This window comes from Cricetulus griseus, chromosome 3 (genome assembly GCF_003668045.3).
Source record: "Cricetulus griseus strain 17A/GY chromosome 3, alternate assembly CriGri-PICRH-1.0, whole genome shotgun sequence".
Taxonomy (NCBI): Eukaryota; Metazoa; Chordata; class Mammalia; order Rodentia; family Cricetidae; genus Cricetulus; species Cricetulus griseus.
In genome coordinates, this window is record NC_048596.1 from 153,184,782 (window position 1) to 153,212,529 (window position 27,748).

The following is a 27,748-nucleotide window of genomic DNA, read 5'->3' on the forward strand; positions in this document are numbered from 1 at the left end:
CCTAAAGGGGTAAACAGCAAATCAGGGAAACTGCAGCCGAAAAGAATCAAACATCAAGTCAAAGGCATTTTATCATCTTTACATTTTATCATCTTTACATTTCCATCAGAAAAGGAGAGAAATCATAAAAAATGTGAACATATCTGTAAGTTGCACCAGAGTTTTTATTTTCTTTTGGAAGGGGGATTTTTTTAAATTATTATTACATTTACTGTAACATGCCTATCTTTGTGTAGTTATCTATAATTTACAATTCTTCTTGGAAAGCAAACAAGTTTTCTTTTAAATAATGTTCAGCATTTGAGCAGTCTAAAGAATTTAAACACTTCCTTAGGGGATTTCAATTCCTCTGTTTTTATTTGAATGAGGAGGTGAACTAATACTCCACACAGGAAACAAGACCCCATACACAGGCAACAACCATCAAGGGCACTCTTTAAACCGTCCTGTCGCTCCCTATACATTCCAGGTAAGTAGGGTCCTGCTGGCTCTGTCTCCATGCTCCAAACTCTACCAATGTTCTACTGCCAGATCAGACCCCCCTTCCAGGAAGCACTCCCTCCCCATTCCAGGGTGCGTGCGTGCGTGCGTGCGTGCGTGCGTGCGTGCGTGCGTGCGTGCGTGCGTGTGTGTGTGTGTGTGTACATGTGCGCACACCTCCCTTAACTCCTGCCCTCTGTTCATTCTTGGCATCCCAATTAGCTCCAGCCCCATCTACATGCCTTCTTCAACTGCCTTTGGCCTTTCACCTCCCACACAATCCAATGCTCATTCACCTCCTCATCCAGCATGAGCCAAGGCAACATCAGAGGACAAGTGAATAAGCCAACACAGTATCACAGGGCACCAACACTGACCAGAGTTGCACAGCATGTGAAGACCTGCTGTGGATTCACCTAACATGTGCCATAGTTTGGCAGATAAATCATAGTCAATCCAGAATGAAAAGTGGATTAAAACTCTGAGCCATTCTTTTTTGGCAAGACAATGGCGGCAAGCCACAAGTAGGATGTTAACATGTCTGCAACCATACACATCAGGCCCCAAACCTGGCATGTGATGGGTATTTCAAAATTCTTTCAAGTCTCAAAATGGCCTTCTGAGACAGATCGGGAAACTGAGGAACAGCACCTCAAGTAGCTATCCCCAAATCACAATTCACTCTGGCACTGAAAAGACTGACAGTGGACAAAGCAGTCTCTCTGACGGGGCTGAACATGTTCCCAAGCCAGGTGGGGCAGATCACAGACCTCACTCGGCATATCCCACCACTTTCCACAGCTCATCCTCACGGCAGCCCCCATTTCTTACGCTCCCACGGACTTGCCCAAGGCTAGCCAGTGCTTTAATTCACTGTGTGTCCCAGGGCCTCAGACACTGTCATGTGATAGACACAAATAATGTGCTTTATAACTAAAGGGCGACATAACAGGATTAAGTTAAAGTAGTACTCCACTTTACCAAACCACTTGGCATGATAAGCTACTCGGACAGGTTTGGTTCTACTCATAGTCTGTACTTATTTATAAAATATGGGCCAGTCAGTTTTTATTAAGTCTGTTCATTAGATATATTCTTGGAAAGAAATGTTTTTAAAATGTGACTGCAAGCTTGATCCTGGGCTAAAGTGAGAAGTCATAATATATGAAACAAACAGTTGTTTCAAGTTTTGTGTTTAAATGCTTGGGGCTACTGGGTCAAATTAAACTGGGCTCTCTCTAAGGTCATCTGAAAAATCTGTCAGGACAGTTTAGTGGCATCTGTTTGACACTAGCAGACTGCTGCTACTGTTCGAGACCCAGGTTTGCACTAGTACCTGGTTGGTGAGGTGTGTGAGAAAGCAATGTTAAGATTCTCTCGCAGGCACCTGCATGCTTTACTCAATGTGCTTTGCCTCCGGTGAGCTTTAAATGTGCTGGGGACACTGCAAAGTAAATGCCAACACTGCACAGAAAAAGGAAAGAGAGTGAAAAGGAGTGAATGAAGCACTCCTTGAAGAAAACTCCCAATGGCACTGCAGCACAGCCGGAAGCACCCAGGTCTTACCAAGGCCAATGGGCTTTCACACAGGTCTGATTCCAGCAGACACACTGGAAAACACAGAAGAATCTTCAAAACAGAAACAAGCCCAAACCCAACAGACATGACTCAAGGCAGGTACATCAAAACAGAACAAAATCCTCAGGACTACCTCAGAGGTTTTTAAAAGTCCAATTTACAGAAACCACCTAGCAGCTTAGATTACACTTACACCATAGTTAAACGTGTAATTAGGCTTCTAGAAACTAGAGAATGCAGGCACCAATGGAACCAAGAGCTCACAGAAGAGCAAATGGGATAAAATCAACACAGGGGAAGAGAAGAGGAGACAAGATAAAACGCTGACACTGACATCTCAAAACTCTGATGTAGTCAACTTCTAAATACGCTGTTTGCATCTCCACATGAAAACTGTTCTGTGATGTTTGTCAAAACGGTCCTCAAACTAAGAGACTAAAGTCTTTTTAAAGCATCCCATGTGACTACATTCACCAAAGGAACACAAGTACACAACAGGAATAGGTGTCCAGAAAGCAGACACTCAGACAGGGACAGGGACAGGGACTGGGTCACACACACACACACACACACACACACACACACACACACACACACACACACACACACACACACACGTGCTCACACACATACACACATGAGCAGGTACCTAAACTCCAAGTTCCTCTTTGGTTCTTAACAATTATTATTAACCAAATAAGCTCTTTTCTAGACATCTTTTATGATAAGGCAAAGTGGAGCATTCTAGAGGATAAAGAAAAATTATGCAGTTTTTGAAGGATTTAACAATGTAATGCAAGACATAGCCTTTCTGTATTACTATATTACAGAGGTAACCACTTCTATTTATATGTTAAGGACGAGTCCTCCCAAGGTCCCACCTGGTTTCTCAGGGGACATCAACAGACAAGACAGCCACTCCACATACTGTACTTACCATGAATGGAGCTAAATCCTTCAAAGCCTGCTGCCAGAAAAACAACGAAACTACAAAGAAATGGGCCTTGGGGTCACTACCCAGCCTGAGTCACACATTACATTACTGCAGTAATTTCTCCCTTTAAGGGGCCATTATTTTGCAGGTTGCCTTGCTGAACAAACAACATGGAGCATGAAGGAGGCCCGGGGCCAGGAAAGGCACTGAGAGAATATTCTACTAATGATCAATGGAAGAAAGAAATGTACAAAACATATTGAGGCAAACGGACAATAAAAACATAAAGCAATTTATTAGTTAAATCACTCTTACATTAAAGCACTATAATCCTTGCCCTCCCTAACCCACCATCTTACTGAAGTATGAAATGAATGTTCTATTCATGTAGTGCCTGACAATGAAACAGAAGCACGTTTAAGCTTCAGGCATATTGCTAACTAGCTCTCACACTTAAATTAATCTATTTCTATTAATCTATGTTTTTCCACATGATCGTGGCTTCCCAGTAATGCTCTGGCATCTTACTCCTCCAGCAGCTACATGGCATCTCCCTGATTCTGCCTTCCTTCTCTCTATATCTATTTGGATTTCCTGCCTAGCTATATTCTGTGTGGCCATTGGCCAAATCAGCTTCTTTATTAAGCAATGATAATAAAACATATTCACAGCACACAAAGGGACATCCCATATCATCTCCCCTTTCCTGACTAATTAAAAAGGAAGGTTTCAACTCCAACACTGTAAAATTACATATAACAAGTATCAAGCAAGAATTATAGTTAAAATATTCAGTCCGTTTGCATTTGGAAAATTTAAAGAAAATATGCCATCATCTATCCTATCTTTGTGAGTCCAAAGTTTTATATGTAATTTATCTTTTATTGTAACCTCAGAAAACTATATCTAGTCTTCAACTCCATCTAAGACCTCAGAAAGATATATTACCTAAGTAAACAAGAAGTGTATTGCAAGCAACATCCAAAACTCTAAAACTGACAGAGACATCTGGCTGCCTGGACAGTCACCCAAAGTTCCTCTGCAATACTGGAGCATCCATCCTCAGCTTACAGGCCTAGAGTGTCTAGCAGATTTCTCAGCAAAGCAGGAAGTTTGACACTGTCCCAACTATATTGGCAGTTTGTCAGTCACTTTTTCCTCTGTATCCTGTAGAATGTCTGGCAGTTTCTTCTGTGAAGCTGGAACCATGAAGGATTGTCCCATCTTATCTTGGCAGGCACTCCTCCATGGGTCCTGCATGTCCAGTTTATACAGTCAAGCAGTCCAGTCAAGAGCCCAAATGGCTAGCCCTGCCACCTTGAAAGCAAACTCCATAGGAGCCTCCTCAATGCCCATTATCCTCTTGAAGCAATTGGTGCTTCCAGGAACAGATGTTTCTCACTGTCAAGAAAAGACTAAGTTCTTTACAAATTTTAAATGCCATATTCTGTAGGTCTCTAAAGTGTTTGAAGATTACCTATCCAACTGAAATAGGTCTCTGCATATCTAGAAAACCTAACTGGCATACTATAAGTTTGACTATTATAGATGGCTATTAATTATCTCTTAACTACACATTACATTTTTAAATGAGCTGCATAAACATAATACCCCATACAAAAGTAGAAATATAGTATAACAAAACTGACCTTAAATTTTTGTCAATAAACCAACATCCATACCAGTGTAAAGTATTCATTTCTATATCACACAGCAGAGAAAACCAGAAGGGTACTGGGTCCTTCATCTTATAGATAAGGCAAGAATTTGTACACAGGTAGGAAGGTGCATCCCATCTCCTGCTGCAGTTATGAACTGCTGTGGCTGCTGTAGTTAGAGTTGTCAGAAGGGGCAGAGCACTCTTGACAACACCCACTACCCTCAACTTACAGTCTTTCTGTAAATTGTAAGACCAAACAGAAATACCAACTAATCTGAGGGAGAATTCTATAAACAGCAAACAAAAAGACTGGTGTGTGTTGTGCCTGTGTAGTTATAGCTATTGGGCACAAGATTTATTTGTAACAAAAAATTTTTGTTGTTGTTGGGTTTTTTTTGTTTTTTTGTTTTGTTTTGTTTTTTAATACTATCTATGAGTATAAAGTGAAAGGAAAACCACTTCACATCCCCAGCCCTGTGCAGAGAAACATGACAGACATGAAAGTTCTCTTCTCTACTTAGAATGTATTGTTCTTTTCTCCTTGATCTAGGCCAAGAATGGTCAGCAAGACACTAAGGGTATTTCTCACGTTACAAGAGAATAAGATGGGTGGAAATTATTTCTCTAGGTTAACTTCAAGGCTGAGATCACAAACTTTAGAAGTTGCTAAATACCTTCAGGCACCCCTGTGGCAAAGCTGCTTGCTGTATTATTCCAGGAAATCCTGGCTACATCCCAGATGTAGGCTGTAGGTCACTCATGAGGATGTAGGTCACTCTTAAAAGAAACACTTGTACATAATAGAAGCTCAATAAATTTTTGCTAGAGTCAAGGAAATTGCCTCCCAACAACAGTAACCTCTTCCTGGTTTCCACGGCATCATGTGGAGCAGTGTCCCTGATCAAAGCCTAGCATAGTCACAGTTCTCAAGCAGCAGAGATGCACGCACACACAGCTGGGACTTCAGCAGATAACTTTCCATCTAGAGAAAGAAATTCAAGCTCCCCGCAAAGATTTAGCCAAAGATTACTACAGGTGTTTTTGTTTTGTTTTCAATTTCGTCTCCCCGAAGGGGAAAAGTGCATTTAAAACATGAAACAACAGATGGTCTAGCACAGCATGCCCTCCACTCTGCCAAGTGTGAATAGAGAATACAGCCACTGCTGAGGCGCCAGAGTGTTCTGTTTACAAGTGTGCTCAAATTAGACACAAACCTTTACCGCTCCGAGCTGTTCCTTTCTGAATTTTTCCAAGGGTTTAATCAGGGTTTCAGTAACACTTAATGCCTAGGGAAAAAGAGCAATAACAAAAGAACACAGCATTAGGGAAAACATAGTATTTCATTTTCCTTTTGCACTCCACCCAGAAGTAAAATGATCAACATTTTTAGCTGTTTTACCTCATTCTGCCAATATAGCAACTAAGGCACTGTACAACGTATTAAAGAGCTACACGTCTGTAAATGTTTTCAGGGAAGAGGGCCGAGGCAACTGGCAGAGAGCATGCAACTCAGCCCACAGCTCTCCTCGAACAGCGCAAAGGCTATCAGTAAACAAAGGGCTCTATGACACCTACTACATAACACGTCTGTTTGAGATCGCCTCCTCCTCAGAAATTTAAAATTCAATTACATTTCTTCCCTGGTAATCATACATCAAGGAAAGGACTAAGAGCTGTGCACATTCTTCTAAATACAAGTAGTTTGACTTCATCACTGACAATTCCCTGTCTTCCTGAGGGTGGACGTGCATTAGCGACATGAATGGAATCATAGACACGCAGCAAAAGTCAGACCAAGTGTCCCGGCCTGCTGGCAAGCGTAACTTCAAGGAGGGTCAAGACGACAGGCCACACACACTCTGACCACAGTCTCACTCACATCTTACACTGACTCACTTGGGTTTCTTATTCAAAGCCACAGAATGCTGAAAATGCAAATAAAAGGGTTATTTTCCTAAGGAAAGCATACTTGGTAACACAGTGGCTTTCTCAACCTCCAACTCCAAGACCCAGAAAAATCCAGAATGACGGAAGGACCTTAAAACACTGCACAAGAATGCAGCATCTACCTTTTACAAAGCCCCCTCAAAAAAAAAAAAAAGGAAAAAAACAGATAAACAAACAAACAAACAAAAAAAAAAAAACCCAAGCTTACAACAAAGGAAAAATGGCAAATGCTTTTAAAAGGAACTTAGCAGAAATTAAATCGGGTCCCCTCCCCTCCCCTGTGCATTCCAGGCAAGTGCTCTTCCTGGCCTTGGGATTCTTAATTTAACCAAAAGCTCCTTTGAACTCACTCATTACATAAGGATTTCTTCTAAAGTAAACACTCACAATACAAGGTAAATACAAAATATGTAAATATCCCTGCAAACACAAGGACTCCTGAATGCTACTCATCCCCTTGGAAAAATTGCTACTTAGTTGCAAATGAGCTAGGGTAACAGACCCAAAGGTAAAGAAGAGTCCACACAGAGAGAATGGGTTCATGTTCCATTTTGAATGTTAAATTCAAATGTTCTACATTTAGCACCATGTGACTGGAAATATTGAGCCAGAGAGCACCCACACTGAAGAAGAGATCAGAAGCAAGCCGGCATGGAACATCAGCAGCCCTGGCCATCCAAGCAAGGTCTGGAGTTGATCCAGGCTGTATCACAGAAAGCAGTCAGAGGACCTGCCAACAGTTTCGAGGTAATCCAATTCACAGACAATTTCCATAAATTAAGATACTTGGACCTACAAAGGCATCTGCCAATAAGCTGAAGAACCAGAGTTTGATCCCTAAGACCTACATGGTAGGAGAGAACTGACTCCCCAAATTGTTCTCTGATCTCTACATATGCAGTGGTATGGGTGTACCCCTCCAACACACATACAACTTGAATATACAACTTGAAGGAAATCTGTATGACACCTGTGTCACTTTCAAAGCTTCTCTCTACAGATCTAGCCTATTACTGTTGCAGAATCCACCCATGCATGATAAATACATCTTCTACAGAGGCTGGCACGAATAGGGAAGGAGGAAGTCACAAAGCATGCCTGCATAGCAGAGGCTGACAAAAAGAGAGCTACAAGGATCCACAACCCCGAAGAATACTGCAGTCAAAGTACCAAGTGGGCACTCACCCAGGCAAGACTCCTTACCAGAGCCTGTAGCTCAGAAGAGTATCGAGTGTGAACACCTGGGCTGTGTCAAGGACACAAGAAGGAGACTCCCCCAGCCCTCGTGAAATCTGCTCATCAGTAGGGGTGGAACAAGTGCAAATTCTAGTGGAGATTTCCAATCCAGAAAAGTGGGGCCAAGTGTGGCATGCACTTCATCAAAAGCGGAAGAGGAGGGGTGTGTTCAGTGTCAGCTTCATCAGAGCAGTGATGTCGAAGCTATATGCCGAAAGATGAGAAGAAATCAGGAATAAGAGGATGGAGAGGAGCTGATTCCAGCCTGAAGCCAGCAGAGGCACAGAATTAAAGCAAAAAGAAACATTGCCCGTGACAGCCAATGTCAAGGGGGAAGTGTGGCTGGGACAATGGCATGAACAGAGGGAGCTGAATGATAGCAGAGAGCCAGAACTGACTGCAGTCAAAACACCCTGGTGGATGGAAGCCACTGGACCATTGTATGGAGAGATCTGGTAAAATGATAATGGCATCTCTTAAGAACCTGATGATCTGAGCAAAGGACTTAAAGGTAGGGAAACTGGAAGATGAAACTCTTCCCAGGAATTTTCCTCAGGAGACCAGACATAATTCTGGCTCACACAAATGTAGACACAAAAAAGAAGCAAGTAGATTTCAGACATATCTGCAAGCTAAGTGAACTGAGTACAGGAAAAAAATGGAAATATCTGTAATTGCTCCCAGATTTTTTATGAGCAAACAGCTACCTAAGAGCACTGTTGGTTTGGATCCTTAACGGTCTCCAAAGGTCCACATGCTGAAGGACCAGCAGAAGACTGTGGCACTAGCAGAACCTTCTTTATAAGAGGTCACTATTAAAGGGACACTGGAATTATAGCCCCTTCTTTTTGGGGGTTCCTGCTCAACATAAACTGAACAGCTCTGCTCCACCTGACTCACCATCAGCACGAAGCAAAGGAGCCTAGCAATCATGAACAACACCTGTGATGAGCCAGAATCTGGTGCTAAAATGTGGTGCTAGATGAAGGAGGAGGAGGTCTTCGTGTGAGCATCAGTCTCTGTTAAACGTGGGCTCAGATGTCTATGACTTTGAACACTCTCTTGTCTTTTGTGACCGTAAACAGTTGCCAACCTGTTCAACAAGCATGCAATAAGTGTTGGCTTCTCTCTTACGATGCCAGCTTTTATACCAGCATGCAATGGGACCTGGCTTCTCTCCTGGGATGCCAGTCTCTGCAGAAAATATATGATCTATAGGGTCATTCAGATACAGTAATAGGATAGATATAGATATAAGAACTAGAAGTGGAACAGATCTCATAAGTGTGTCTTAATTTATAGGACACTGTAAATTCAGTCACCTTAGAGAAAGGTGACTCCTGAGGAAAAACCTATGAGAAAGGCCAGACAGCAGGTGACCATAACTGAAAGGTGTGAGGATTATCTTGAGGACAGCCATTCTTCAGAGAGGTAACTGAGGAGGATGCGGGAGGAGGGCAGGGCTTTCCCTGGGATATATTGTTTTGTTTTATTTTTAAGCACAGAAATCACTACGTAAGAGATGAGAGCATGTGCAAATGGCCATGGGAGGAGCCTACAACAGCTACATAGAACATGGGAACACACAGAATGCTGACACTGCATGGGGAGCTACCCTGTCTGAGACTTGACACCCTTCCTTCCCTTCTAACAAAAGCCAGTATCGATATGCCTATAGAAGCAGAGGGAAGGACTGCCAGATGGCTATTTTCTCTGTGAGGTGTAAAGCAAAGACATTTACAGAGAGTTTGGACCTGAAAATAATTTGAAGACAGAGATGGAGGAAAAATAATTTGAGGGAGGGAGGGAGGGAGGGAGGAGGAGGGAGGGAGGGAGGGAGTCAGGCGGGTGGGCAGGCAGGCAGGCTGCCTGCCTGTGGAAACAGTAACAACCCTGAGTGCTGGAGAAGTGAACATAAGTTTCCATCTGCCTTACTGTGGGATATTTCTCTCACAATGAAGAGAGAGGATGCGAGATGAGGTTCATCCCCGATGGAGCATCTCCCAGAGACACAAATGCACCAGCATCCCAAGCTGTGGTATCTGGCTGCTGAGCTGTAGGACTCTCCAAATCACAAAAGAGTGAATTGTTCCGTGAGATTAAAATGGCACAGACCCAAACCTGGAGCAGACAACAGGTGCTTTCTGGGCAAAGGTAAGACTCAGAAAAGTCCCCCATGTGGAAACAGAAAATAGCAGTTCAGTGCTGATCTAGGAAATGAAGGCAAGAGGCCCATAGGAAGCTAGAGTGGTCATCAAATGTCATCTGCTACCATTAAAACAGAACCAAGGAAATGCCTGAAGGATGACAAAGACACCTGTAATGTGGCTATGTGACAGTCTCCTAAAATCCTTTCCTCCGCAGCAAACAGTCCCTCAGAAAAAGGGACCAAAAAGTTAGCTCAAGATTAATTTGAGTCATGGAATTTTTCCTCATTTAGAGAACTGGCCTGATACACAAGACATCTGACTGGCCACCAGGAACTAAAAACGGATGGAAAGAGTGTGAAGGCCTCTTCTAGCTGGAAGTCAATAAGCAAACTCCCAAAGCAGAGGGAGGAGTGGTGACTTTTAACAAGGTTCTTATTTTGCTTTGTTTTTGTTTTTTAACTAAAAATGCTCCATAAAGCTTAAAATCCACCATTACATTGTCGACCCCTGGAAAGTCTAGTTTGTAACTCTAGAAAAGAGTCTAAAATATTTCCTTTCAGAACAAAGTAATGACCAGTCACTCATCATTTTGTAAGGTACTGTTGGTCACAGAACAAGGACTGTTTTCTTCTTTCTCTCAAAAGAGACTTGAGGCTCCATGGAATCTCACATTCCTTTTATAATTTCACAGAAATATTGTGTTGTTGCTGTAAAGTATTACTTGTATTTCCTAATGCCAAACACTATTCTTCCTCCCCAGAGACAAATGAGTCCTCCTAATACCAAACAGTTTGTCCTCCCCAGAGACAAATGAGTCCTCCTATTATTAAACACTGTTTGTCCTCCCCAGAGACAAATGAGTACTAAATCTCCAACCAAGCTACCTTGTGGCTCCCAAGGCAACTCCCAAGGCAATCTGTGCAGATAATACCTTCTGCATTTCAAATACAATTGAATTAACAATTGAATGAGAAAGACTTCTACATGTAAAAAAAAAAGAGAGAGAGATGAAAGAGAGCAGATAAAGAATTCGATTTTACTACCACAACATAAAGGATGATGTAATCATTCTGGTAGAAAGAAATCCCAGAATTCCTTCCTTCCTGAGCCTTGGGAAGGGTTTTAGGTGGTCTTAGAGACAAAAAACAAGTATATGAACATAAAACATGTTACTGTCTCAGCTGCCCTTGTACTGCAGCAGGAGACAGCCAACCTGTTCTATATAAGTCCAAGTAACAGGACACTAGAGCACAAAATCAGCCATGGGCAGTAAGTGACACAGGAGTAACTGTGTTGCCAGCCAACCTAGCATAAGAACAGGAGGCAAGGTAGACCTTCCCCCCAGGTCAGGCTGCCAACCCTGCCTGAAGAGTCACTTCCATCATCCAGTAAGTCTGTTGCTGATCAGAGACTGGGGCAAATAGAATGCTGGCTGGGAGCACCATAGTTCAGTAGCTTTCACACTTAAAAGAAGGATTCAAACGTGATCCCACAAAGTCTTCCTGGATGAGAAAGCTACTGGACTCTGATGCTGAAAGGCAGTTGCTCAAGTGTGCAGGACATTTTAACAGTTTACGTGAATTCAGTAATGAGCTTTGAGCCCTAAAATGTGCACTTAGCCAAACATGTCCTGTCAGATGGTGAAGGAACAAACCAGTTACACATGGTACTCAACTTTGCAGTTATATCTAAGAAGAACCCTCACAGCAGGACAGTGAAACATTTCATAGACATGTTCCTAATTAGAATGCTAAAAAGGATCCAGCCATTGAGATGGTTCAGCAGGAAAAGGCCCCTGCTGCTCGGGCCTGACAGTCTAATCCCCAGATCCCACTAAAAGGTGGGTGGAGAGAACTACAAGCAGTATTTAATAGAAACAGGGAGGAACACAGCATTTAGCAAGAAGACAAAGACTGTCTTTAAGTATTTAAATGATAATACAAGAGAAAAGGAAGAAAAAAGATTTTGATTTGCTCCCAGTGTGCAACACAAGATGTAACAGGTAGAGGCCACAGAGCAGCAGGGTCTGTTTCACTATTACAAGGGATTTATAGTGGCTTGGGCTGCCTTCCAAGGTAGAGATGACAAACTCCGTCTCTATAAACATGAAGAAGCTAGCATCCAATGTCTAGGCACAGGGTCCTTTTCCACAGAAAGTTAGCCCAAGAAACTTGAGGTCCCAATTTATCCTCAATCCTGGGAATTCTGGGTGAGCTGGAGAAAGGCAAAACACAAACTGTATTTCCATGTTACCTTGAAAGATTAAGACAGCAAAGTCCAGGGATTCACAATGCAAGGTAAAAATTAAAATGACTATAAAACTTTTCAGTAGTGTTCCCAATGACGACTCTGGTCTCAGATCTTGTCCCATTAGACACTTCGCTCTAAAACCTTGAGCTAGGTGGTACTGACACACACCTTTAATCCCAGCACTTGGCAGCAGAGGAAGGTGGATCTCTGAGTTTGAGGCCAGCCAGGGCTACACAGAGAAACCCTGTCTCACAAACCAAATATTAATAATAAGATGGTTGTGGTCATAGCTCCATGGCAGAACACCCACTAGGCAGATCAAATCTCCAATACTGTGTCAAAATCAGAAAGGAAACTTACCCTAGGCAACCTTCCAGCTAAAGAAGAGCTAAGAAACCTGCTAACCTAAGAGAATACTGTACAGGTTCTGCCATGGTGGTTGTAGCGGCTATACCAGCTGGCAATTCCTCCCACCTTGGAAATCAATGGCTGAGCTCTCAGGTTGTAAAGTGGAAGAGGATAAAACCTCTGGCCAAAGACCCACACTAAGTAAAATGGCATGGATAGTATGTGCATGCCACAGTAACATTAGTAACTATTTCCTAAAGCAGAGGCCCATGTAACACAGAGAAGGAGCTGGGATAAACATCAGACCCTGCCTGTCTAATGAGGAGCTACTAGCAAAGACAGGCTGAGCATAGAAGAAACAGGGGAAATGTGTCCATTCCCCACAGCCTTATTTAAAGCCTGGATTCCAAGTGGCTATGACCTCTAAAGGAATGCACCATCTGAGAGCAAAAGACTCTCCACTATTTTCTCCCATGACCTTCCAGACACTTTCTATTTTATTGCACTAAAGGGAAAACTCTACAGACAGCAGCAAAGGAACCACTGAACTGAGACACAGTGTTTATTTTTTCTTGAAACAGAACCTCGAGAAAGGGGGCCAAGGATTTATCTATCTGAACAAAACAGCTTTCCCAAAATGAGAAATACCTTCCCAAAAAAGGACTGCTACGTCTAAGGACTTGATTCTGTAAATCTTCCCAGGGAATGTGCTTTTTATTTTAATTTTTTTCCTCGTGTATTACTGGGGAGCTGGGTATATGTCACATCACACATACAGAGATCAGAGGACAACTTAGTCTCCATGTGGCTTCCAAGGCTCAAACTCAGACTGCAAGTGCACATCCCACTTTCCATTATTTTGATCACAAACAACTGTTTGAACAACCCTAGCCCAAAACAGTGCCTATCAAATCTACTTTCAGATACTTTGAGATCACAAATTGTGTTGGATTATAAAGCAAGAGCAATATAATAATCCCCAGAACCTACATTTATTAAAAAACAAATTTAAAAAAAAAAGCCAGCTGTGGTGGTACACGTGTGTGATTCCAAGGCTGTGAAGATGGATTCCAGAGGACCCCTGAAGCACACCGGCCAGCCAGACTGGCCAAATCCATAATCTCTGGGCCAATGAGAGACCCTGCTGCAAAATAAAGCAAGATGGATGTCTCCCGGGGAACACTATGTTATCCTGTAACCTCCAACAACAACCCCACCTATGTATCCATACAAACTCACATGTGCTGCTTGTATGACCACACACACACACACACACACACACACACACACACACACACACACACACACACACACACACACACACAGAAGGGGGGAAGGCGGAGACAGAGACAGAGACAGAGACAGAATATGATATTGAAACCCAGGGAACAAGACCAGCAGATATACTGAGACAGCTGTTGAAACACAACAGAGGGCTCAGTTTTTAGGAGCCTATTCACCTGTGCTGTTAATTGGCCCTTGTGCCTGAAAAGACATCCCCTCTGGAAGCATCAGAAAGACTTTAGACAGTGGGGTACCTTAAAAAAAGGAAGCAAGTCTCAGATGTGGCCATCACACAGTGCTCTCAGAAGCTGTGCTGCAAGACTGCATGTGACTGTGACACACTAGTGTCCTGCTGTCTGCGCACTCAGAGCTTAGATAACTATTAAATGTGTAAAATATTGCTAAAGTAGACATTGCTCTTACATACTAGCCTCAGCTGGCCCAGGGTACTACGTTTCACTACAACATCTTTCATAAACAGGGCATCATTGCACTTACTCATTTCCCCTTTCCTTTATCTCCACGGCCCCCATATTTTAGGCCCCTCTTCCCACAAATAGTGTTGTCGTATGTGTGACCACAGGGTAAAATATATACTGCTGCAGAAGTTCCCTAGCTAAACCAAGTCACTATTAAACAGTTCAGTTACACTCCATCCACACTCATGCTGTGATCCTTTTCTCCATTTAGCTGACTGTTCTCCTATACTGTAGCTTCCCCTATCAATGTACATTCCAGCTTTCATGAGAATATTAAAATGGCTCTTATTTTTCCTAGACAGCTGAAGTAATAAGATAGAGTGAAAAGACTCTGCCATGGAGAAGGTACAAAAAGATATCATGACAGTAGCATGCCTTTGCTCAACCGCTATGGGGTGGCTCTGCCCTGACTCTTTCTATCTTTTCACCACAGAGAAAACAATTCCCTTTTGTAATTCGAACAACCTCAACCATAAAGACAGAAAGGACTCCATACCTAACCCCATAAGGAAAAAGGGTACTGCCCAGGAAAGAATTCAGCATTTTTAAGATCAGCTTAAACTCATCTCTTAGGTCTGGTAGGGAAACAAAGTAAAAACAGCATTAACTTGTATAGTAACAGCTCGAAATCACTAGCCTATAAGCCATTAGAACCAGTAAGAAGTTTCCTCTAAGACAAGGGTCTCTGTGTAGCCCTGGCTGTCCTGGAACTCACTCTGAGACCAGGCTGGTCTCGAACTCAGAGATCTGCCTGCCTCTGTCTCCACAGTGCTGGAACTAAAGGTGTGTACCACCACCAAGGGCAAACTGGTGAGAATTTCAGTGAATTCACAGAAGCAATTAGGACCTAAGGACAAAGGTGCTGTATACTCAACAGGGTATCAACCTGGAAATCAGGAAGGAGCTTAGAACAAAACATCCCTGAAAACCCAAGGCTCTCAGTTCACGGCCACTTCAGTTAATGGATACATGTACATAAAGTGTGTATCCCTACAAGAAACAGTCCACATTTATAAGTTCAATCATCACATTTCTGTTTTCATTCCCATAAGAACATAAAATATCCAGGGAGAATATTTGTCAGTTTCCAATCCTAAATCCCAATTAGCTTGAAACAAACAAAACAGGAGGGCTGGAACTGAAGTTCTGAGAGTCTCACCTTCAGATTAATATCCTGAAATACTGCCTATCACCTAGGCTCAGATTCAATACACCAAGAAAAAAACAGAATTCAAGTCTGCATACCAAATTTAAGATTCCTTTTAATGTGTGTGTTCTACAGCATCTTTAGGTTTGTACACACACACACACACACACACACACACACACACACACACACACACTCACTCACATACAAACACACACATACACAAACACACACACACATGCACACACACACATATACACATGCACACACACACACACACATACACATATACATATGTACACGCACACAAGCACGCACACAGACACACACATACACAGGTACGCACCCATGATCATACCCCGGGTGAATGTTGGCTAAGAGGGAGAGGAACAGGGCAAATCAATAATGGACTCTGAAGGAAGACAGTGGCACTTTGACTGTAATTTTTAAGATCTAATGCCCTTTGTTGGTAACAATCCTTTAACTTAGGTTTAGCAAATAGTAAAAACCATAACCTAAGCACTGCTGTGCATTTCAGGAAGGCATTAGCCTAATAAGTACACTTGGGACGTTCAACCTTGCTTAACCTTGGCCCTCTTTCCTCTCTGCGTGTGGGACAGTAAGGACCCTGCTATTTTTTTTCTAACAAAATAAATACTTGGGCAGAACACGATGAGAAGAAATTCAAAACCATGAGAATGAGGGAGGAAGGAGTCTGTCAGAAGGCTACAAACATACTGTCAGACAGAATCTGAAAGTTTGGCTTTCCAGTTTTAAGTCAGAAAAAATATATAGTTTCTTAAATCAGTGATATTATGGACAGAGCTGGAAGTAAAACATACTGAACAAGGCAACAAACTGCTGAGGAGAGACAGAGACACTCTTCAAAAAAGGCATCTAGTCAATAACCAACAGGACACTGATCTCTAGCCTCCCTGGGACACTTGGGTCATCCCTGGCTGGGGAGGCCTCCACCTGGGCTGAAAGGTCCTCCGGTAATTCATCCTCTTGAGTGACCACCAGCTAAGCTAATTCCCCACTGCATCCTTGGGTGCTAGAACATGCAAAGCACAGAGCAGACTTTTAAACTATCTGCTTTAAGAAGGAAGCTTTAGAAGCTTAGACAGTTAAAGGAGCATGGTCTATACAAACACAAAACGTTCTGCTGATATTGATAATAATAAACACAACTGTGCCCATGAACAAATCTCTGCTACAAAAGTTTCCCTAATCAGAATCCTCTAATAGAAACACACACACACACATACACACACACACACACAGAGCGTGGAGAAATCCAAGAACTATCTTAGGGGAAGAGTTGGAGAAGGAGAGATAGGGAACCTAGAGAGTGGCGGGAGAACTGCAGTTGTAGATGCACATCTGATCTCAGGAAAGGGAGGGAGAGAGGAAGGTTGAATGGTTGGGGGAAAAAAAAAAAAAAAAACTCTAGGAACTCTTCTCCTTCTTCCCTGGCTTTGCTGTGCATAGTGACAGACAGAGGGTAGATGGAGGAAGCCTGGTCTTTACACTAATGCAATGAGGTCCACCATTCTCCCTCTCCCTGCATCAGCAGAAGTCTTGTTATTAGCAAAACTCCCAGAGTCCTCCACATTACCACGGCCTCAAATAAATACCATCATCAATATATAATCATTGCCTATAGCATGCCACAACGTGGAAAACACTCAAGTATCTCATATACTATCAAGAAAAAACATGAAATAAGTCTAATTACATGTGAACTTAGCACTTGTATTTTAGTTTATTGAAAGAACTTCTTGAGAATTGATTTATTTTCATCATGTATATGCATGAAAAAGGAAGCAAACTACTTGTGTTAAGATACTTCTAAAACTTCAAAGCCAAACACTCTGAATCACTTTCCATCTTACTCACCAAAATCTGGTTCCCCCACCACCGAAAACATTTTGTTTTTCCTTTGTGCCTCCAAGAACACTGGAGACATATCATATCTGTAAAGGGTACCCCACTTTAATATCCAAGATTTAGTTCCAAGGTAGTAGCATCCACTTTTGGCACCGTGGTTGTAGAACCTCCAAGTTCTCTAAACAAGGTTTCCAAGCAACTACAGAGACTCATCATTGCCTCCGTAACCAGTCCCTTATTTAAGGACTGAACTGAAATACTGACAACTTGTAGTTGTTTACACAGGCAAGAAGCAATACCCAAACTCACATCTACTCATGCTGAAACACGGATGTGTTTCTTATACACATTTCCCTCAGGTTCAAAGTTGGAGGGAAGGAGCTGGAGATGTAGACCACTGAGAGAACGAACTCTTAGTGAGCACAAGGCCTGTGATTCAGTCTCCAGTCTATGCCCCTCCCAAAGGAGGTGGGGGAAAGACAGAGTTACAGACAGCTGAAGCCAAGAACCATACTCTTTTGTCTGCTGGTCTCCTACAGAACAAATCACTCACTTCAATGGGCTCCAATTTCCTCTTATTTTTCTAACTCATGGGTGATCCTACATGACCTAGCTGATAGAAAAGTACATGCCATGAAATAGTAGACCCTCAAAAATATCCCAGTTTAGGCAACTATGGGAATGAACTGTAACGCCCTGGTGTCTCTTTGGGTGAGTGGGTGAATGAGTGAGTGAGTAGGTGGGTGGGTGTATATTTGAGTGCATGAGTGTGTGAATGCATGTAGAATCCAAAATAAGACAATTCTTTAGAAGCAAAGAACAGACCCCAAGGATATGAAACAGAGGAAATGTGAGCTCCAAAAGGGAAGTAGAATCTGGTGAGGACAGCCGGAGGGTCATAGATGATGGTGAGTCACCATCAGAGAGGATACTGACTCATGGGGCAAAAAGGCTTCTCCCAAAGAGGGCCCCAAGTCTTCAACAGTCCTCACTCACTCTAAAATTCTGAGTTGCATTTATCAAGGATGTAATTCCTTAAGTATTCTAGATATGTTAAAAAAAAATTCCTCAACAGGGACATTCCTGCAGCAGGATTTACAACACAGCATGCATATCTGACTAAACTGTAATGGGCTTGCAGGACAAAATGATAAAACACCATCATGGTAAAGACCATCTCCAAAGAGGAAGCAAGTCTTTCTAAACTTAAGTCATAAGAAACTTCTAAGGTTTTGGGTTTTGTTTTGTTTTGTCTTTTAGGTTTTTCAAAACAGAATTCTTTGTGTAGGTTTGCCTGTCTTGGAAGTTACTCTGTAGATTGTGCTGGTTTCAAACTCACAGATGCACACCTGCACCTGCCTCCCTAGTGCTGAAATTAAAGGTGTGTTCCACTATGCATGAGACTGTCATGGACAACTTTTAAAGCAAACTAAGAAACTTCTTCATGAATGACTGCTAGAATTTCTCCCCTCGTCAGCCAATAGAATCACAGACAAATATGTCATTTTATCTGTAGAACTGACTACACATTTGTTATTATAAATATGACTTGTAAGAGTAAACAGAAGGCATAGACTCTCCAATAATGCCTAATGTTTATGTCATTGATCACACAAATTCACATTCATAAGTAACATTAACCATTATTATACAATACTAAAACAGCAGAAACCTGCTTAAGACAAATCAGATATGGGCATAGTTTGGCCTCTAAACAGAACAGATAAAAACTTCACCCATTGAGTATTTTTTTTCAATTTTTTTATTTTTATTTTTTAGCTTCTATATATATACATATTTATATTTATATAAAAAGAGCAATAATGGCAATATGTTATGCATCAATAGCACCAACAGCTTTTCCAGGTTCTGTAGTCCTTTGAACAAAATTGTAGAGACATCCAGCACACTCCATTTTTAAAAAAACAAAAAATGAACAAAAACAAAAAAACAAACAAAAAACAACAACAAAAAAGTAAAAAACAAAATCCCAGAAGACAGCACAGTTCTTGTTACTCTTGGCACCATTTTTTTTTTTAAATTAGTTTCTCAGTCATCATCTGGAAGGAAACCATTCTGAGCAACATCATTAAAAACAGCTCTGGTAAAGCACGGTCACTACTATGTATCATAAAGCAGGTCCACATATGAGTGAGTACATATCATGTTTGTCTTTTTGTGATTGGGTTACCTCGCTCAGAATGGTTTCTTCGAGTTCCATCCATTTTCCTGCAAATTTCAAGATTCCATTGTTTTTTTTCTGCTGAGTAGTACTCCATTGTGTAAATGTACCACAATTTCTCTATCCATTCTTCGGTTGAGGGGCATCTAGGCTGCTTCCAGTTTCTGGCTATTACAAATAATGCTGCTATGAACATGGTTGAACATATGTCCTTGTTATATGAATGTGCTTCTTTTGGGTATATGCCTAGGAGTGGAATTGCTGGATCTTGTGGTAGACTCATTCCCATTTTCTTGAGGAGTCACCATACTGATTTCCACAGTGGCTGTACAAGTTGGTACTCCCACCAACAGTGGAGGAGTGTTCCTCTTTCTCCACATTCTCTCCAGCATAAACTGTCATTGGTATTTTCGATTTTAGCCATTCTGACAGGAGTAAAATGGTGTCTCAAAGTTGTTTTCATTTGCATTTCCCTGATGACTAAGGATGTTGAACACTTTCTCATGTGTCTTTCAGCCATTTTAGATTCCTCTATTGAGAATTGTCTATTTAGTTCTGTACCCCAATTTTTAATTGGGTTGTTTGGTATTTGGGGACTAGCTTCTTGAGTTCTTTGTATATTTTGGAGATCAGCCCTCTGTCAGATGTGGAGTTGGTGAATATCTTTTCCCAGTCTGTGGGTTGCCGTTTTGTCTTGTTGACTGTCTCCTTTGCCTTACAGAAGCTTCTCAGTTTCAGGAGGTCCCATTTATCAATTGTTGATCTCAGTGTCTGTGCTATTGGTGTAATGTTCAGGAAGTGGTCTCCTGTACCGATTAATTCAAGGGTATTTCCCACTTTGTCTTCTAATAGGTTCAGTGTAGCTGGATTTATGTTGAGATCTTTGATCCATTTTGTCTTAAGTTTTATGCAAGGTGATAGGGTTGGGTCTAAATGCAGTCTTCTACATGTCTGTACCCAGTTATGCCAGCACCATTTGTTGAAGATGTTCTCTTTGTTCCATTGTATAAATTTGGATTGTTTGTCAAAAATCAGGTGTTCATAGGTGTGTGGGATAATATCAGGGTTTTCAATTCTATCCCATTGGTCTACCTGTCTATTTTTGTGCCAATACCAAGCTGTTTTCAGGACTATAGCTCTGCAATAGAGCTTGAAGTCAGGGATGGTGATGCCTCCAGAAGTTCCTTTATTGTATAGGGATGATTTGGCTATCCTGGGTCTTTTGTTTCTCCATATAAAGTTGAGAATTGTTCTTTCAAGGTCTGTGAAGAATTGTGTTGGGATTTTGATGGGGATTGCATTGAATCTGTAGATTGCTTTTGGCAAGATTGCCATTTTTACTATGTTGATTCTGCCTATCCAAGAGCATGGGAGATCTTTCCATTTTCTGGTATCTTCTTTAATTTCTTTCTTTAGAGACTCAAAATTCTTATGGTACAGGTCTTTCACATTTTTGGTTAGTGTTACCCCAAGGTATTTTATGTTGTTTGTGGCAATTGTAAAGGGTGATGCTTCTCTGATTTCTTTCTCCACTAATGTGTCATCTGTATATAGTAGGGCTACAGATTATTTTGAGTTAATCTGGGATCCTGCCACTTTGCTGAAGGTGTTTATCAGCTGTAGGAGTTCCCTGGTTGAGTTTTTCGGGTCACTTATGTAGACTATCATATCATCTGCAAATAGTGAGAGTTTGACATCTTCCTTTCCGATTTGTATTCCCTTGATCTCCTATTGTTGTCTTATTGCTCTAGCTAGAACTTCAAGGACAATATTGAAGAGGTATGGAGAGAGTGGACAGTCTTGTCTTGCCCCTGATTTAAGAGGAATTGCACTGAGTTTCTCTCCATTTAATTTGATGTTGGCTGTTGGCTTGCTGTATATTGCTTTTATTATGTTGAGGTATGTTCCTGTTATCCCTGATTTCTCCAGGACCTTTATCATGAAGGGATGTTGGATTTTGTCAAAGGCTTTTTCAGCATCTAGTGAGATGATCATGTGATTTTTTTTCCTCAGTCTGTTTATATGGTGGATTACATTGATGGATTTTTGTATGTTGAACCATCCTTGCATCCCTGGGATGAAGCCTACTTGATCGGGATGGATGATTTCTCTGATGTGTTCTTGGATTCGATTTGCCAATATTTTATTGAGAATTTTTGCGTCAATGTTCATGAGGGATATTGGTCTGTAGTTCTCTTTCTTAGTTGTGTCTTTGAGTGGCTTGGGTATCAAGGTTATTATGGCCTCATACAAAGAGTTTGATAATGACCCTTCTGCTTCTATTGTGTGGAATACTTTGAGGAGAATTGGTATTAGCTGTACTTTGAATTTCTGGTACAGTTCTGCACTGAAGCCATCTGGTCCTGGGCTTTTTTTTTGGTTGGGAGACTTCTAATGACTGCTTCAATTTCATTAGAGGTTATAGGTCTATTTAAGTTGCTTATCTGTTCTTGATTTAATTTTGGAAAGTGAAATCTGTCCAGAAAATTGTCCATTTCCTTTAGATTTTCAAATTTTGAGGAATATAGGTTTTCAAAGTATGACCTGATGATTCTCTGGATTTCCTCTGTGTCTGTTGTTATGACCCCCTTTTCATTCCTGATTTTATTAATTTGCATGTTCACTCTTTGTTGTTTGGTAAGTTTGGATAAAGGTTTGTCTATCTTGTTGATTTTCTTGAAGAACCAACTTTTTGTTATATTGATTCTTTGTATTGTTCTCCTAGTTTCCATTTTATTGATTTCAGCCCTCAATTTGATTATTTCCTGGCGTCTGCTCCTCCAGGGTGTATTGGCTTCTTTGTTTTCTAAAGCTTTCAGTTGTGCTGTTAATTCTCTAGTGTGATTATTCTCCTGTTTTTTCATATGGGGATTTAGCTCTATGAACTTTCCTCTTAGCACTGCTTTCAGAGTATCCCATAGGTTTGAATCTGTTGTATCCTCATTCTCATTGAATTCTAGGAAATCTTTAATTTCTTTTTTTATTTCTTCCTGGACCCATGAATTGTGCAATTGGGTGTTACTTAATTTCCATGAGATTGTAGGTTTTTTGTAGTTCTTGTTGTTGTTGAATTCTAATTTTAAAGCATGGTGGTCTGATAAGACACAGGGGGTTATTTCAATTTTTTTGTACTTGTTGAGGTTTGCTATGTTGCCAAGTATGTGGTCGATTTTAGAGAAGGTTCCATGTGGTGCTGAGAAGAAGGTAAATTGTTTTGTATTTGGGTGGATGTTCTATAGATATCTGTTAAGTCCAATTGTGCCATAACTTCTATTAGTTCTTTTGTTTCTTTGTTAAGTTTCTGTCTGGTGTTCCTGTCCAGTGGTGAGAGTGGGGTGTTGAAATCTCCCACTATAAGTGTGTGCGGTTTTATGTGTGATTTGAGTTTTAGTAATGTTTCTTTTACAAACGTGGATGCCTTTGTATTTGGGGCATAAATGTTCAGAATTGAGACTTCGTCCTGATGGATTTCTCCTGTGATGAGTAGGAAATGACCTTCTTCATCTCTTTTGACTGATTTTAGTTTAAAGTCCAATTTGTTGGATATTAGGATTGCTACCCCCACTTGTTTCTTGGGTCCATTTGATTGGAAGATCTTTCCCCAACCTTTAATTCTTAGGGTCTGTCTTTGAGGTTGAGGTGAGTTTCTTGTATGCAGCAGAAGAAAGGATTCTGTCTTCTTATCCATTCTGCTAATCTGTGTCTTTTTATAGGGGAGTTAAGACCATTAATGTTGATGGATATTAACGATATCTTGTTTTCTCCGTCTATAATGATTGAAAGCTTTGCTGGGTATAGCAGTCTGAGCTGGCATCCATGGTCTCTTAGTGTAGGTAGAATCCAGGACCTTCTGGCTTGCAGAGTTTCCAGGGAAAAGTCATGGGTGATTCTGATAGGTTTGCCTTTATAGGTTACTTGACCTTTTTCCTTTGCTGCTCTTAATATTTTCTCTTTGCTGTGTATGCTTGGTGTTTTGATTATTATGTGGCAAGGTGACCTTTTTTTTTTTTGGTCCAGTCTATTTGGTGTTCTGTAGGCTTCTTGTATTTTCATTGGCATGTCTTTCTTTAGGTTGGGAAAATTTTCTTCTATGATTTTGTTGAATATGTTTTCTGCACCTTTGAGTTGGATTTCTTCACCTTCTTCTATACCTATTATTCTTAGGTTTGGTCTTTTCACAGTATCCCATATTTCCTGGATATTTTGTGTTAGGGATTTGTTGGACTTAAGATTTTCTTTGGTTGATGAATCTATTTCCACTAGTGTGTCTTCAACTCCTGAGATTCTCTCTTCCATCTCTTGTATTCTGTTGGTTATGCTTACATCTGTAGTTCCTGATCGTTTACCCAGCTTTTCTATTTCCAGCATTGCCTCAGATTGTGCTTTCTTTATTGTCTCTATTTCAGTTTTTAGGTCTTGAACTGTTTCTTGTATTTTTTTGGTTTGTTTTGTCTTCAATTTCTTTAAGTGATTTTCTCATGTCCTCTTTGAGTTCCTCTATCATTTTCCTGAAGATGTTTTTAAGGTCATTCTCTTCTGGTTCATCTGCATCATGATGTTGAGGTCTTACTGGTGTATGGTTCCTAGTCTCCAGTGGTGTCATATTGGTTTTCTGTTGTTGGATGTGCTTTTACCTTGTCCTCTTCTCATCCTTTCTTCTGGTGGGTGTAGCAAGTGTTTCTTGTTCTCCTGATGGGTGTGGGACCACGTTTCCCTTCTGGTAGATACAAACAGATCCAATACTCTGATGTCGGTTCTCTTCTCGTGGATGGAGGTGTCATTGTTACCCGGTGTCAGCAATGTCCGGGCGTGCCAGGTCCTGCCGGGAGGGCAGTTGGAGGCAGAGCTGTCACTGGGCCTCAGGGTGTTGGATCCCACTGCCGAACTCCATATGGACACTTTTGTCAGATGACTCTGTGCAGAGATGACGAATCGGAACTGGAAACATTTCCTGGCCTACCTGGGCCGGCGGATGGAGGCCAGGCTGCCTCTGGGTGATCAGTGTTTGGAGCCCACCGCTGCAGCCGAACTGGGTCTGGTAGCAGGTCGCTTGCCTCAGATAACTCTGTGCAGAGATGACAACCGGAACTGGAAACAGTTCCTGGCCTACCTGGGCTGGCGGATGGGGGCCGGGCTGCCTCTGGGTGTTCGGTGTTCATAACCCGCCACCGCCGAACTGAGTCCCCATTGAGTATTTTAACCCCTCTAGTTGGCATAAAGTCATCAAAAACCATCATGTTTTAACTTTTTGAGAGACCTAACTCTGAGGCAAAGGAGATTTCATGAATTCATCGGGCCTGGGATACAGCCTGAGAACAGACATTTCCAGCATATCCCCCACTATATTACTTACTTCCTTGATGCTGTAACAAAATATTTTAGGGGAAATAAATATTTAATGGGAAAACAGATACAATGTGGCTCAAGGTTTAAGAGTGTACAGTCAGCATGGACAAGCAGGTAGCAAATGAATCAAAGAGGTAAGTGCTGCCTCTCAGCTAGCTTCTTCTTTGTCCCTACCCACTCAGTCACAGACCCCAGCCCATGGGCAGTACTGCCCCACATTCAGGGTGGACACTGCCCCCTCAGTTAATCCCTTCTGGGAACACCTCCACAGACAAGCCTATTGTTGGGTCTCCCAGGTGATTCCAAACCCTATCAAGTTGACAGAAACTAACTCTCACTACATAAGGTGATACTGGCCCAGACCCCATGCTTAGCGATCACCTGCTGTGGGACACACTGAAGAAGGAACACTAAGAGGTTTTCTTCCAGAGTAAAAACATTCATTTGTCTTAATCAATATTTCAGTAACATCATAAAACATTCTTTTATGGAAAAACAGTAATAGTGTAGAACAAAAATCAAGTGTCAAAAAACAAAGGGGTTATAGCAGAGCTCAGAATATATTTTTTCAGATAGACAAGTTGTCCTGCCAGTCCCAGAACTTCCAATACAAAAAGGAGGTGCTGAACACTGGTTTCTGAGGCACCTCTGGACACCACTTGGAAGCTCTGCCATCCAACTCCTCAGGCACTGTCCCCTGCAGCTTTTCTAGCCCTCTGGTCTATACCACTACTCTGATTTCCCAGAATCCTCAGAAACTGAGCCCTGTTGCAGGCTGGCAAGAAAACTAAAATCAGTCTGTTCAAAGGATTTACTCAAAGAAGTAAATACAGTACAGAGGGCCTTTTAAAGATACTGATAAATGCTAAAGCCCTATTTTAAAGTCCATAGACTCCCGGACAGCTTCCCACCTCAGATAAGTCCACCATGTCCTGCAGGCCACCCAGAACATCCTAGGAATGCTGCCAGCACTTCCCTCAGACAGCATGCACAGACACAAACCAACTGTGTCCAGCCCAGATCCCCAGTTTAGATTCCTCACATCCACAGTCAGGGTTAGAAATACGAGCAGAAAAACTGTCATTTAGAATCTTTGTCCTGGAAAGCACGGCACTGACTGTCTAGAGGGCTGGGCATGTGCACTCATGGAGACCAAACTTTGGGTGTGGAAGCAAATAGTGACTTCTTTTCAACAGAGCTGCTCTGTCTATTTCCCTTTCCAGTGAGTAACTGGACTTCAGTTCATAGTTCTGCTGAACACCAGGGACTGAACCTTTGTACTGAGCACACTCCACCACTAAGCCACACCATAAACTCAGTAATGTATTTAATAGCAGTAGAGGAGGACAGGAGAGACTCAAACAGCCTTACTTCTTTCCCAAATGGATCCAGTTTTCCCCTCAAGGAAGGCGTAGCATATCAGCTCATCTGTGCTTAACTGGGTAACAGATGTATTTCAACTCAGCTTATCACCCACCTCTCCAGGAGACACCCCTGAATTCCCATGTCTCTGTTACTACAAAATTACTGAATATACATGCTCTTGACCATCAAGAGAAAGAACTGTGTTACCACTGTCACAACATGGCAGCTAGCATGTAGTAAGCACATAGTGGTATTTGCTGAACTAAATATGCCCCCCTCCTAGTTATAGACTAGACACATGAACACATTGCTGTCAGCTTAAGCAAATGGGGAGTTTTGGCCAACTGCTGCACTTCCAGACACGTGAATCTATCCTTTAGAGCCCAGTTTTTGCTCAGTAAAAAACTTTCTCCAGCATTTGGCACTGGTCTTGGCCCTCTATAAATTTTAACTAATTTTTTTCCATTTCACTGATTAAGCTTTAACTATGAATACAGTTAACTATGAATACAGAACAACTGCTACTGAGACCTGTGAAGATTTAATAATCACTAAAATTACACTAACCATCCCAGAAACTATTTCACAGATGTCTCCTTCTGCTTTCTTTTCCCAACCCATGGCTTTTAGCATGATGCTAGCTGATCCTCATTTTAAGAGGCTTGTTGATTATATTTTGTTCTGAGTTCCCAAAATGCACTGCATTCGGTTTAACTGTTCAAGCCCCTCCTTGCTGCTGTGCTTAGAAGAGAGGAACTTCTGCGAGGACTAAGGACCTCCTGTGCCTGGGCCTACTACTCCCAGCTTCAGCACAGCCTCCAGTCTCCACAGCCATAAGCTTTGCTGCTCCCCTCTCCCTGCCAACCACACTGCATACTTTTGTCTATTTTAATTATCCAGCTAAAAAGCAGCTATTCTCTAGGACCACACTGAAAGTGTCTCTAGGTATGTATCTGTTTTAATCAAAGTTTACAGTGGTCCTATACTCCAAAGTCACAATGGTTTCTTCATAAGCTTTCAAAAGATTTTAAAGACACAAAGGCAGCCATCCTGTTTTCATGCTTAAGAAAGAGGTGATCTCAGAAGATCACAGAGGCTCACTTAATGTCCGTGTGGATAAATGGCACACATCTTTCAACTTTTATAATTTCATTGCTGTACTCTATGGTGACTCAGGGAACTTCTACTTCTAAAGATATGTTAAATGCCAGTAGAGAGTATCAGTTCGAATGTGATAGTGCGTGCCTATCCCCCAGTACTTGGGAGGCAAAAGCAGGGTGACTACAAGCTTGAGAACAACCTAGGCTACACGGGAGGCCTTCCTTATCCCCCAAAAATGATAAATTATAAATTCTGGTCAAGGGGAGAAGATGAAAACCCTAAAAGTTTGAAGTGACTTGGAAATCTACCATCAACTGTCATTTATTTGAAGGATGCTGCAGACAGACCAACTGCTACTGAGAGAGGAAACA

At 41.7% G+C, this 27,748-nt stretch overlaps 1 protein-coding gene across 4 annotated transcripts in view; it reads right to left on the minus strand.

Annotated features, from left to right (window-relative positions):
• Arhgap10 (Rho GTPase activating protein 10) overlaps nucleotides 1–27,748 on the minus strand; it is a 272,186-nt gene that overhangs the window by 166,570 nt on the left and 77,868 nt on the right. For 3 of the 4 annotated variants that reach the window (XM_027410549.1, XM_027410551.1, XM_027410548.1), the window contains exon 4: nucleotides 5,867–5,938. In XM_027410549.1, the coding sequence (XP_027266350.1) occupies nucleotides 5,867–5,938 (72 nt within the window). Of the gene's footprint in view, nucleotides 1–5,866; nucleotides 5,939–6,283; nucleotides 6,428–27,748 lie in introns of those variants that run through there. The other variant, XM_027410552.1, reaches the window with a different exon arrangement.